A 14,012-nucleotide genomic window follows, 5' to 3' on the forward strand; every position below is an offset into this window, starting at 1 on the left:
GCGCCCCTCTCTTCAGATTTTAAAAGTTGAGTTGATTTTTCTAGCTCTGAGCTACTTGCTAGCTCTAAGCCTCAGCTATTGCACCCATAAAATAAAGAGTTAGAGCCCCAGGGTGGGAGAGATCTGAGTTAAAAACCCAGTTCTGCTACATTTTCATGTACATACCGCTGCATTTCTTTGAGCACCTGACTTAGCTTCAGTAAGCTTCGGCTTCTCTGGGCATAAAAAATGGTTTCTTCTTCCTAGCATTTTGGGGAAGCTTCCAGAGTCAATGCATGGGAAATCTTTAGCACAATGCCTGGCACACGGGAGGGCTCAGTGCACCCGGGCTGCCCTTTCATCACCATCACCACCGTCCTCTTCACTGTTGTCCCCATTCCTGTCCGCCTCACCCAAGGTTTTTGTGAGGTTCCTATGAGCGGGATAACGAACTTCATAACCAGAAAGCATCCTCTGAATGTCTAGGGCACCAAATGCCCCAACCCCTGCCCACAAGACCACCGGAGCACCCTCTTCGTTGGACACAAGGCCACGCTCTACCCCTTCCAGTCCTTTGGTGGCTCTTGATATTATGACAAATGCATCTTTTGTCCCTTTCTGTTCTCAGGACTCCAACTAACCAACTAAAGAGCTGTTGCCCAGAGCATTGTTCCCGAGGAAGAAAAGAGCTAAGCACACACCCACAACTGCTTTGTGCCAAGAATCTACAGTTGGGTTTGCCAAGCAGCATATGTTGTCCTTTTGGAAAATGAGAGTGAGACCGCGTGAAGAGGCAGCAGAGGTGTCTCAAGCCATCTCAAGGCAAGTGAGCGGGTGGCCATGCTGTGTGGTCTCACTCCTCCCTGAGCTAGACCCTCCCTGGCCCTTTGCAGGACCTCCCTTCCTGTCCTTCTCTGTAAGTAAGACGAATAAAAGAATACTCCAGTCTCATGATCTCAAAGGGTAGATCCTGGAGTTGAGACCCACTTATTCTACTGCTGAGGCCCAGAGAGGGACAAACACTTTCCCAAGGTTACACAGACCCAGAGAGGGACAAACACTTTCCCAAGGTTACACCGTGATTTGTAACTGGACCAAAACTTACTACGGTTAGGTCTTTTTGTTTGATGTACTGGGGCTAATGTCATCTACAGTGTTTTTGTTTTCTTTTGTTGTGCTTTGTTTTGTTTTTAAGGCAAATGCTTTTATTGCTCATGGCTTGGTAAACTGTAAAGGGCCGCTCTCCCCTGAGTCTCACTTGCTCCTCTCTGTTGACCTCTGTGTCTAAACTGATGCCACATACTTAAGGGAGGCTGTAATAGAATAGCCGAGAGCTGCAGCCAGCCTGATCTCCAAGCTTAACTTTGCTACTGACCCACTATATGAGGTTGGGAAGTTCCTCAACCTCGATGAGCCTTAGTGTCCTCATCTATAAAATAGGATAGGGGCACCTGGGTGGCTCAGCTGGTTGAGCGCCTGAGTCTAGATTTCGGCTCACCTTATGATCCTGGGGTCCTGGGATCGAGCCCTGGGTCGGGCTCCTCACTGAGCATGGAGCCTACTTGGGATTCACTCTCTGTCTCTCTCTTTCTCTCTCTCTCTCTGCCTCTGCCCCTCTTGCACTTGTGCACAAGTGTGGTCTCTCTTTCTCTCTAAAATTAAAAAAAATAAAATAAAATGTATAACATAGAATAATATTACTTATGAGGGGTTCTTGCAATTTAATGCCTTGCGTTATTTGTAGCAGTGCCTGACAAATAATACACTCCACAAATGCTAGCTATGATTACCTCTACGTGGGTCGCTTACGAGAAAGATGGGAAGTCAATCGATTCGGGGGTTCACGGTGTCTAAAGACAAGGCTAAAAAGAAAGATATAAAGAAACAAGGCTAACCACAGCTGGAAACGAAGAAGGAATCCTGCCATTAGGAGACACAAATGAATCGTGGAGTTTTCTGTTATTAAAAGCCTGGGATATCAAGACTCCTAACTTCAGGTAAATGATACAACAAATGAAGCAACTGTTTTGAAAGTGTGTTATGAAGGTGCCTAGTTTGCACAGATGCTTTAGAATCTGAGAAGGGAGTTCTAGAGAAATCTGTGCAAGCCTCGGAGAAGACTGATGGGATTCCAGGGTAATGGGGTGATAAGGGAAGGCCGGCTCCCATGGAACCATGGCGGGCCACTGGAAATGCCATGCGTTTCTACACGAACTCTAGACCACGCAGACTCTTGACAAAAAGCAAGGCTTCTTTGAATGGCCTTCAAACTGAGTGCCCTGGGCCAGTCACGAGGGCTCCTTTTTCCTTTCCGCTCCCATCTCCCGGGTAACAGCAGATAGGAAGCCATGGAAGAAGAGGATGATAGCATAGTCCTCTCTGTCTTTCGACAGACCCATGGGAACTTAAGAAATAAATGCTAATAGGGAAGATGTAACCTTCATTCTCAGTAAGGTTGCTTTGGTGACCCGGAGCAGTGTTTGAACTAGATTTGGGAAGTTGCCTGGGTATCAGAAAGGAAGGCAAGAGTGCATTGTGGAATTTGTTGAAGAACCGCTTTGAATGCTCGTGGGCAGCTCTGCTCCTGGCTCTGGCAGGCTCTCCTTGCAGAGGGCCCGGGGCTGGGAAGCCTAGGATTCACTCCACTCCAGCATTCAGGAGGCCGAGGGCGTGTGGGGTGGGAGGAGAGGCAGCGTGTGGGGTGGGAAGAGGGCGCTGGAGTCTGGAGGATCTGTGCCCATGCTTGTCTCCCCAGGCTCTGCTGTGCAGTTTTGAGAAAATGACAGCACCTCTCTGAGTGTCAGCATCCTCATCCCTAAATTAGGATCTTATTATCCCCCTTGTAATGGTGTGCCAGGATCAAATGGGAAAATGGGCAAGAAGTGTGATGCAGTTAGTACTCTGTGATGCCACGCTTTCTTCTTGTGGCATTATTAACAGTTACTGGGCAACAAAGTTTCTGCCAGCTTCCACTCAGGCCATGCTAATAGCTCCCTTGAGGGATCTGTGTAGCTATGTGTGTTTATTATTTATTTAATTTTTTATTTTTTAAGATGGGGCGGGGGAGGAAAGAGGGCGAGCAGGGGAGTGGCAGAGAGAGAGGGAGACAGAAGATCCAAGTGGGCTCTGTGTGGGCAGCAAAGAGCCTGATGCAGGGTTTGAATCCATGAACCGTCAAATCATGCCCTGAGCCGAAGTTGGACCTTAACCAACTAAGCCACCCAGGCGCCCCCGCATAGCTATGTGTGATCCTCACAACGACCCAGCGAGTGAGACAGGAGAGCAGTTTTCCGGTGACATGCTGAGGCTTGGAAAGGTTAAGCATCTTCTCTGAGACCCACTGAGGGAACAGGTGGTGGACCCTGGGCCAGAGACACCTCCCTCCCTCACTCCTAGTTCAGGGCTCTTCCAGTGCTTCCAAAGGGCAGGGACCAACTCCCTGGGGCTCAGTTGTCTGGTGCCACATAAAAAACCACCCCCAGACTCAGTGGCTTAAAAGAATAGGCTCACGATTCTGTTTCAGCAATTTGGGTTGAGTTCAGCTGGGTGGTTGTAAAGGAGGAAACACTCCACTTGTGAGTCTCCTCACTGCTCACACTGAACCATTCTGGTTACCAATGTGTGGGGTTTCTTCCCAATCTCAACAAGTCTGCAACACCAGAATTATAGACGTCCTATGGTTTAACTCAATCCTGACACCATCTACCTGGAGATAAAAGAGGACGTCAACATCTCCATTTTGACCTTAGTCTGTACTTTCTAATGCTTAAATTCTTCTTTCAAGCTTATCTCTTAACTCAGGCAGAAGACCCTGGGGGCAAAGCATCCCAAGTGATTGGAGCTAAAATGACCCCTTCATGCTGCCCTGAGCCAGTAGGACTCTGTGTGGTTGACCCCAAAGCAATGATCGACCTGACCTTTACTGCCAACCTACATGTACCTACTGACCTTTGTCCCACATTTTCCTTAGATAAACCTAGAAGTATTTTCAGTACTTTCTAGGTGGTCTTTGAGACATTGGTCCACCATCTTCCGGGTGTTGGCCTCAGTTGTTAGAAATAAGCCCATTGACCCAACCAGAGGAGGAATTCGGAGACCCAGAGACCAGTGAAGCAAGACTTTAATCAGTGTTCTTGCAAAAGCAGGTGTCTGATGGGCAGGCACACTCGGGGCAGTTCCAGCAGACAACTTATCTCCTAGCGTGCAAGTCCGTCCCCTGGTTCCTCATTGGGCGAGTACTACAGGGGTTACAGCCTGACCCGGATGTCGCCTATGCCCCTGTAAGGCAAAAAGTGGATTTATCCTCCCAGACCCTGCCCCTTCCTTGGAGAAAGGTGGGCTGCAGGTTCCAATGGAGTCACAGGGTTGGTTCCCCAGGCAACCAGCCCCATCCTCATTAACATAAATTCATTGTTATTGAAAGTGGCTCGTTAGGAATAACAAGACACTCATTTCACCTTTATCACTGGACCTATTTCAGAACTGGAGCTATTTGAGGACAAAAGATAGACTATGTTATAACACAAGATTCTTTCATTGGCTGTAAAAATTTAGGAGATTCCAAGGGTTTTAGGAGCTGTGTGCCAGGAATAGGGACAAAGACCAAGTATCAATTTCTTATAATAAATCACAGTATCCCTGTGGCTCTGCAGATCTGAGCTAGGTGTGGCTGGCCTGGGATGGGCTCACTCTTGCATCTTAGTGGGCTTCCTGGTTGGCTGGGGGCTGGCTGGCCTAAGATACTCATCTGGGACGGCAGTTTCTACCTCCCGGTGCCTCCCATCACCCAGTAGGGTTAGCTGGGGCTTCTTCCCATGGCAGCAGTGGCAGGGGTCCCGAGAGCAACAAGAGAGAGTAAGCCCCTCATGTGTAAGCATTTTTCAATTTTTGTTTCTTGTGACACATTGTCCAGTTGGTCAAAGCAAGTCATTGGCTCAAGGTCAGGTGTTTGTGGATGAGAACTACCCAGGGGCATGGATAGAGAGAGGCATGCCCATGGTTGCAGCGATCTGCCATGTGTACAGTGAGCAGGGGAAGAAGGTAAGCTCCAGTCTTACCTTCCAATCATCCAACCCACGATCCTGTGCCATGGGCCAAAGGCTGGTTTCTTACTCTGAGAAGTCTTCTTGGATTCCCAAATACACGTAGTTCAAAATAGAGTTCCCCACTCTTCCCCCTGTTTCGGAGTGATGGTGAGATCTGGAGCTGAAGGCCAAGAAAGAATTCTTGAGACGTCTTTGGTGCAAAAATGTGATTTTATATTAAAGCACGGGGATGGGACCCTTGGGCAGAAAGAGCTGCCCCGGTTGCAAAGAGGGGCTGGTTATATACTAAGGAGTTGGGGGAGGTAAAGTCAAGAGGAAGTTTCTCACAGATTACTGGAGACCTAGCTGTTGTCAGGCTAAGGTTGTTTTTCCCTCTAGCAAAGCATTAACGTTAAGACAGTGGGGAGTTCCTGGACTTTAGGCTATTGATAAGATTGCCCTTTTTTGGTAGTCGTTCTAAGATACTTGTACACTGCTGGAGACACTTCCCAGTTTAACCATTTGTTTTCTGTCCTTTCCTTTGTTCTTGGGAGCTTGAAGTGCCCGAGGAATATCACACGTCCCACCTGGGGTGGGGGTGGGGTGCTACTTGTGCTTAGCCCTCAACTTGCCTGATGCTCCCTCATCATATGGACATTTGTATACTTTCTCCTTTTTGAGTTACAGAAAGGTGTTTTCTCATGTTTCATCATGGGGCTATATCTGGCAGTCTGATACCTCCCCCCGCCACGGGCTTCTCAGGGTTAGAATCATCTCTTGCCCACTATGAGTTGGTGAATGTAGATAAAACAATACATCAGTAAGAACAATAATCACATATTTAGTACTTACAGTTATCACTTAAGTGCTTACCATATGCCAGGCTCTCTGCGTGACTTAATCTGTAACGCTCATCGGAAGTGTTCTAGACTCTCCTAAACCTCCAGATTCAAAGACTGCCACAGGCCACACCTGGCCCCATTCTGCCTGTCGGGCCATAAGACAGGAACCACAGGCTGCTGTCAGGGCAGTGCCAACCTTTTCTTTTCTGAGGGATGGTGTGCAGCGGTCCACAGATGGGAGAAGACGAGATCCCACTGGGCAAGTGCAGGACTCCTCCTGGCTTAAAAAAAAAAAAGCCTCCTGCCTGGCAGCAGCCAAATTCTCTCGTTACAACCCCATAGGGACATTTTCCAGAGTCTCTGTATGGGACAGAACAAGAGTCATCTCACTCAGGGAAGCCTGCGCTATGGGATCCCATCTAGTATTTACAGTTCTTCCAACCCAGGAGCAACCTAGCAACAAGGGATCATCCTTATCACAAGAAATGTTACTTGGAGAGGGCGCCTGGGTGGCTCAGTCGGTTGAGCACCCAGCTCTTGGTTTTGGCTCAGGTCATGATCTCACGGTTTGTTAGTTTGAGCGCCCGCATCAGGCTCTGTGCGGACCCTGTTTGGGATTCTCTCTCTGCTGCTCCCCTGTTCTCTCTCTTAAAATAAATAAATAAACTTTAAAAAAAAAGGGGGAGAAAAAGAAATGTTACTGAGAAACATATGTGACATTCTATCCTTGTTGTAACGGAACTAGCATGAGTGTGCCCCTTGGTGAGTCACAGATAGAAGCTACAGGGAAATAAAGAAACCACGGAGGATAACTTCCAAAGCTGTGACTCTCCAAGCAAGGGTGGATGTTGTTGTTTTTTTAATTTAGGGTGAGGATGAATATTTAGAAAGGGGAGGCTTGTCGTCGGATGTAGAGGCGGGTGGGCATAAGGTCACACATGTGCCTTAAGGAAACACGCCTACACATACACTGTATGTTCTGTAAATGAGGCTCGTGCTCCCCCGTGGCCAGAGATTTTAGTATCATAATGAGGTAAAGTTGACTTTTGGTCACTGCACGGGTTGCAGCATGGTCCATCTGTCGCAGGTGGGAGTCCAAACTGGCGTAAGCTCTCCCTCAGGGCAGCCTTTATCGCTTGGGGGGTAATTTCAGTTTCTAGCGGTGATGCTATGGCTGCAAGTCTCTTGCCTGAGTTAAAAGATAAGCCAGAAAGAGCTTTAAGAAAACCTGTAGGACAAAGGTTGGTGAGTGCAAGCAGCTGAGTAATAAAGGTCAGGTCGTGGGGTCTAGCTGGTGACATTGCCAGGTAACTGGGGGGAATGGAACTAGAATGTTAACCCGAGGCCAAATTCTAATGCAGAAGGGAAAAGGGTTCTTTATTCTCACCTATTATCGCCCTCATTTTATAGACACGGAAACTCGTGCTTCAGTAAGTGGCAGAGCAAGGATTCGAACCTGGGTCCCAGGCCACACTGCTGCTTTAACTGTTAGCTTATCTAGCATAATTAGGGGAACATCTTTTTGTAGAAACAAAGTTAAATCATACATCATAAAGCAGAATGTATATTATCTTTACATTGCCTTTTGCTTTGGCCTGTGTCAGCCATTGGGTTGTAATTGGCAGAGGTTGATGGAGGCTGTGACCTCCTGTCGTTGTCTGTGTTGGAAATTCATAAAGGAGCTGGGGACAAAACCAAGAAGGTTTGACACTCTCAGCCAGGGCTCTCCACATCTTCTCGGTCATGTGCCCTCTCCGTAAAATATTTTTGCAGACACATTCCCCAATACATGTATTTTAGTTATTTGGGGATTTATGCATTTATGATTCCATGTATGTGAAATATCCAGAACAGGCAAATCCATAGAGAAAGAAAGTAGATGAGCTGTTGTTGGGAGGGAGGGGAGGGAGGGTGGATAGAGTGAGAAGTGACTGCTGATGGATGCAAGGTTTCTTTTTGGGGTGATGGAAATGTTCTGGAATTAGATAGTGGTGATTGCACAACCTTATGAATATACTAAAACCCACTGAATTATATATATATTTTAAGGGGGTGAATATTTTGGCATATGAATTTTATCTCAATTAAAAAAAAATCATGTCCTGAAATAATATGTACAATACAAAGAATAGCCTAAAAAAATCATACGGTGAAATTTAAAAAGTCATAAATAAAAGTTCTGTTGTCTTCTGTCACCCCAACAAATTGTCTTATGCTCTCCGTATGGACTCATTGCTTTACAGTTTATGTATTTATATTGAGAGAGAGAGAGAGAGTTCACATGAGCAGGGGAAGGGCAGAGAGAGAGAGAGAATCCCAAGCAGGCTCTGTGCTGTCAGTACAAAGCCTGATTTAGGGCTCAATCTCACAAACCATGAGATCATGACCTTAGCCTAAATCAAGAGTTGGACGTTTAACCGACTGAGTCACCCAGTCACCTCTGGACTCACTGCTTTAAACCAACCCCCTCCCCCCACCCCCATAATTGAGACAGGCTGTGTCTCAATTATGTTAGAAATAAGCCCATCAACCCAATCAAAGGAGGGACGTAGAGACTCGGAGCACAGTGAAGCGAGGCTTTAATCAACCTTCTTGCAAGAACTGGTGTCTGAGGACAGGCATACTCCGGTTAGTTACAGCAGACAATTTATCTCCTAGCGTGCGGGCAAGTCCCTCCCCTGGTTCCTCATTGGCCGAACACTACAGAGGTTACAGCCTTACCTGGACATTGTTTATGCCCCTGTAAGACAAAAAGTAGTCTGGAGCAATCAGACATTCCCTGAGGTCATGCAGAGACTTTCAGCCCCTCCTCCCTTTGTGCTTTGGCTCCTGCTCATTGCAAAGCCCGTGAAAACAGGCCTGTGAAATGGAGAGAAGAACAAGGAAAGGAAGGGTCTGAGGGTTTGGGACTCCATTGTGTGTGTGTGGGGGGAGGGCGGGAGAGTTCATACATATTTCCAATGAATTGTAAACCTATTGTTAACTAGACAGCACAGCTCTTATTTGGTATTTCTGAAAATGAATCATCTCCCTTCTCACAAATTATAAGCCATTTATGGCCCCTAGTAAAAGCCGTTATTTGCTTTCACAACTGTTTCGAATTTCAAAAACATTGCTAATCAATCAACAACAATAATAGTTAACAGGTATATATTGAATACTTGCTAGATGCAAAACACTATCCTAAGTGCTCTGTTTACATACGCATACCTCACGTTCCTATGCAGCTATATTAATGTCTGTTAATGTCACCATTTTACAGCTGAGAAAACTGAGGGTCAGTTAGGTTAAGTAACTTTTCCAGAGTCAAAGCTATTACATGGCTGAGTGGGGCTTCAAACCAAACAGCCTGACCTGTCAACGCCGTGTCCCACACTTACTATGTGCTGAGCACTGAGGGACACACAAAGTGTGTGCACCCTGGGGGTTTATCCTGTAATGGGAGAGGCGGGTAATTATCGAGTAAATATAAGACAAGTACGGATATTTCCAGGCTCTTGGAAGAACATATCATAGCCAAGTTCTGTGTGCCTTCTGCCCCAGAAACATGCGGGATGACGGAATTAAGAGCTTTAAGTGTAACTTTGTTTATGTAAACAAGTAACAAAGAAACCTGACACATTTTGTTTATGCCTCTGACCTGGGCCAGGGAGGGTTTGGGATGTCAGGGGTACCAGTTGTCCCACCGAGACCAACCCGGGCACAATTCACCAACCGTGAGCCATCGGGATTCAGTGGCTGGAGGCCCAGTGTTACGCCAATGGTTAGAAGTCTGGACTCTTGGCTTACCCTCTTAGAACTAAAAAGGCCCCAAAGAGGGAACTTTTTGGATTTGCTGCAGCACGCTAATTGTTAGGCAAATCACATAATATTTCTAAGCTGTTCGGGGTATGGTAGAGACTTAATAAAATTGTTATGAATTTTGACTGAGGTTATCTGACACTTATTGAATTATTACTATATCATTCCTGAGTAAGCCTTTCTGAATATGAACTATAAGATCTCTACCCAGCGTAACCAATAAAAAAGTAATGCGGTCTTTATTAATTGACATGAAAAGATTTCATAATATTTTCTTCCATGGAAAAAAGATTTAAAAAGAGTATATGAGCATGATTCCATTTTTATGTTGTTTCTGGCCTGCGGTTATCTGGACCAAAATATAAGGAAGGATATGGGCCAGAATGTCAACCGAATTCATTTCTGGGGCACTTGGGTGGCTCTGTCAGTTAAGAGTCTGACTCTTGGTTTTGGCTCAGGTCATGATCTCATGGTTCATGGGATCGAGTCCAATGCTGGGCTCTGTGCTGACCGCACAGAGCCTGCTTGGGATTCTGTCCCTCTCTCTCTGCCCCTCCCCCGTTTGTGTGTGCATTCTCTTGCAACATAAACTTAAAAAATAAATAAATAAAAATAAATATTTTTAAAAACAACTTATTTCTATAGGAGTAAAGGTGATTTTAATTTTTAAACTACTTGTCTGTATTTTGTGACTTTCTTGGTATGATGAGTGTGCATTGCTTTTATAATTAGAGAAGTGATTTTTTACCCAGAGCTACACCCTACCCTGTTTAAATTAGGGGAAAAGAATGACACTGTGGTGAATATTGCACTTCTGAAATTTGGGCTTTGGAGTTGCCTTGGCTAATGTCCATTTCTATTGGATTTCCGCCCTAAAGCAAGATCTACTTTCAGATCTCTTTGTTTTTTAATTTTTAATTTAAAAAATTTTTAAATCTGTATTTACTTTTGAGAGAGAGAGAGAGAGACAGAGAGAGACAGAGTGCAAGTGAGGGAGGAACAGAGAGAGAGGGAGACACAGAATCTGAAGCAGGCTCCAGGCTCCGAGCTGTCAGCACAGAGTCCGACGCGGGGTTGGAACTCACAACCGCAAGTTCATGACCTGAGCCGAAGTCGGACGCTCGACCGACTGAGCCACCCAAGAACCCCTCAGATCTCTTTGAGAGTAGACAAGGCTGTAGTTGGTGAGGACACACCACCTCCAGACAGGGCTCCAGTGAATTTCTTCTAGAATAGTATCCTGACATTTTACTTCGGATTACGGATCTTTCTGGAAACAGGGGCCTGAACCTGCCCCCGGTCCTCAGTAGCGGCGTGTTTAGCCTCCCGGCTGGTGAGGAGAGGAATGAGACTGACGAACCCTTGACTCTTCCTCCTTTGGGTTTGCTTTTCTCCAGGCCTCTTAGCCCGGGCTGCTGAGAGCAGAAGAGAAGAAAGAACCAGAAGAGAAGGAAGAACCCGGGCATAGCAGGTGCCCACCATGGGGCAGAGCTGCCAGCGAGGATGCGTAAGCTCTCCCCTTGCTTTTCTCTAACTTCACGTGGCCACTTGCACCGCGCAGCCCGGCCCACCCTCCCGCAGGCTGTTAGGTCGGGGTCCACTTTATAGGATGGAAACCCAGACCAGGAGCACAGCAGAGACATGTTATGGGATGAGGCAGGAGGCCCTCAGATCCAGCCTCTGACTCTCTGTGCAGTTTAATTTTTACCTGGGCCAGATAGGTCCTGACCAAGGGGAGCCCAGGGGGTCATTCACATAACCCCTCGGTTAATCACTTCTTAGATCGTTACGCTGCAAAGTCATGAATGTGTGTCGAGAACAGGAGTGTGGCCTTTTCTAAGAGAAGCCTTCCATGGCCCTGTAAAAGTAGAAACCCATCCTTGCCTCTTACAGAGAGCCCAGCTCCTCCCCTGGATGTTGAAACAAACCTTGGAAAATGTTTATGGGACAAATGATGTTCTGAGTAGCTGGCTCATTTTCAGTTAACCTGTGCTGCAGAGGGTCCCTCTGGGGCAAGGACTACCGATGCTCCCCCTTTTACAGTCTGGGAAATCGAGGTACAATGTGGTTTAAGCCCAGCGACAAACACACAGCTGGGCCTTAAGGAATGCCCCGGGGACAGAATTCCCCCAGAGCAGCATGTCAGTCACTGCTGAGAAGACTTCCCTGGTCAGTGCGTGGGTGACAAATTAGCTCCCAGATAGCATGTGAGAGTGGGGAGGAGGGACCACAAACTCAAGCAGCTGCTGTTCCCCTCCATGTGAGGGGCGGGGGGGGGGGGGGGCGGGCAGGCAACTTTCCCTCAGTCCTCCGGGCCCGGCTTGAAAAGGCCCCCTTCATCACCTCTAAGGAGGGCTTTGCAATGTCCAGCCCCACATCCTTCCTACCTCGCAGGGCTTTGAGAGAATTGAATTTGACCCCGCTTCTCACACCCAAGTGGAAACTCAGTGTCACCTTTGAAACCTGACCGGTTACAGTGAGCAGGGGCGGCCACCACATACATAAATCTGAAAACTCCTTAGGTCCCCGTCCCGCAATGCCTGTTCCTTCTCTCCTCCTTCTCTCCTCTCTACTCCACAATCAGGGTGAACAAAGCTTTGCCTGTTCTGGGAAAGGAGTACCTCCAGCCCAGGAGATTTGTCTGGGATGTCATCGCCACCTCTCGTGGTCCCCACTGTCCCCTTCCTGTGCCCCCACCTGGCCTCGCAAGCCTCAGGCAGGATGCCACTGAGGGTTTAAAGGAGGCCAGGCCTGCTTAGGAGAGGTGACACAAAGCAGCCAGTGTCACAGGCTCCACATGGCGGTCAGCAGCCTTGGGCACCGGCACTTGGAGTTCAGTGTCAATCTGTGGAATGTCCGGCAGGTCCTCTGTGGTCCTTGGGGGTCCAGAGAGGGGAGCACAGGCTCGGGGATCTCAGACATGAGTAGAAACCCAGCAGTTGGGAATCGGTTTGAGTCTCAAGTGGCGCGTGTGAGTTGTAGTCACTGCCCTGTGTCTCTAGGAGTCTGTGGTCTTTACCGTAACTTTCTACGAGCAACGGCTCTGTGCCAGCCTCTTCTCACGGTCTCCTTAAATGTTGACAAAGTTCCAATGAAGTAGGCAGCATTCTCATCTCTCAGATGGGAACCCAGAGGCTTAGGAAAGGGAAATTCCTTGCCTAATTTTACACAGCTCATCAGTGACAGATCTAGAACTTCAACTCTGGTCCCTCTGGCTCCAAGTCCGTGCTCTTTCTGCCTCCACGACAAACTCAAGGCGGCAGGTGAGGCGTGTGATGCCAACCGTAACTGCCGAAGGACATTCCTATTTCCTATTTTGAGTTGGTCCAGGTTTAGAAGTGTTGTGCTCTGGATATTGAATTCCCACTCTTTTAAAAAAAAATTTTTTTTTAACGTTTATTTATTTTTGAGACAGAGAGAGACAGAGCATGAGCGGGGGAGGGTCAGAGAGAGAGGGAGACACAGAATCTGAAACAGGTTCCAGGCTCTGAGCTGTCAGCACAGAGCCCGACGCGGGGCTCGAACTCACAGACCGCGAGATCATGACCTGAGCTGAAGTCGGACGCTTAACCGACTGAGCCACCCAGGCACCCCTGAATTCCCACTCTTAATCTAAGGAAGGGCCAAAAATGATACGGTCCATTCAGTTCCTTTCTCCTTGGCTCCTTGGTTGTTCCAAGCTACAGAGAGTATTTTGCGTTGTTTCCTTATGCTCAATTCTCACGACAGCCTGTAAATATCTGCAAGGCTTCTTTCGAGCCCTTTCAGTAGCTAGTCTGCTCTCATGGGTATCAGTGTAAAGCCTAGACTGTTTCGTTTTCAACCAAGTGGAAAACTTGCCTAGATTGTCCTGGTCACTTGCATTGCCTCTGGGATGCCTTTTCTTGCTTCCCTATGACCATGATTTCTACAGAGCTTCTCTGATTAGCAGCCTACTCAGAAGAGGGCACAGTTTTTTCAGTTCATGAACAATAATCATTTACCGAGCACCTGCCCTAGGTGAGGCAAGGCAGGAAGTGCTGAAAAGATGGTCTCTGCCCTTCAGGGAGGATCCATGGGTTACCCCCCGCCTCTACGACCCGGATTCTTACGGGGACTGGCTGCATGCCTGTGGGCCACTGCGCAACCTTCTAGAAACCCCAGGCCCCTTCCTTATAAAGTGGGGTTGCCTCTTGTGCTCTGTCACTTAGCATTCCTTGCCTTCTCACCACCCCACCCCCCAGAGTGGTGGTTGCAAGAGTCCCAAGAGCAGCAAGAGAGGGCCGGCCTGAGCACAAGCGTGGCTGAAGCTACTGCTTGTGTCGTTACCGTCCTACTGGCTAAAGCCAGTCACACAGCCAAACCCAGAGTCGCCGTGGGAGGAGAC

General features: G+C 47.7%; 1 protein-coding gene across 1 annotated transcript in view; it reads left to right on the forward strand.

The window, feature by feature from the left end:
• Positions 1 to 11,033: 11,033 nt before the first annotated feature.
• The window catches only part of HK1 (hexokinase 1), an 89,380-nt gene continuing 86,401 nt past the window's right edge, over positions 11,034 to 14,012 (forward strand). Inside the window, exon 1 of the mRNA XM_053207743.1 lies at positions 11,034 to 11,153. Coding sequence (XP_053063718.1) covers positions 11,127 to 11,153 — 27 coding nt within the window. The 5' untranslated portion in view covers positions 11,034 to 11,126. The remainder of the gene's footprint in view (positions 11,154 to 14,012) is intronic.

Source organism: Acinonyx jubatus, chromosome D2, assembly GCF_027475565.1.
Source record: "Acinonyx jubatus isolate Ajub_Pintada_27869175 chromosome D2, VMU_Ajub_asm_v1.0, whole genome shotgun sequence".
NCBI lineage: Eukaryota > Metazoa > Chordata > Mammalia > Carnivora > Felidae > Acinonyx > Acinonyx jubatus.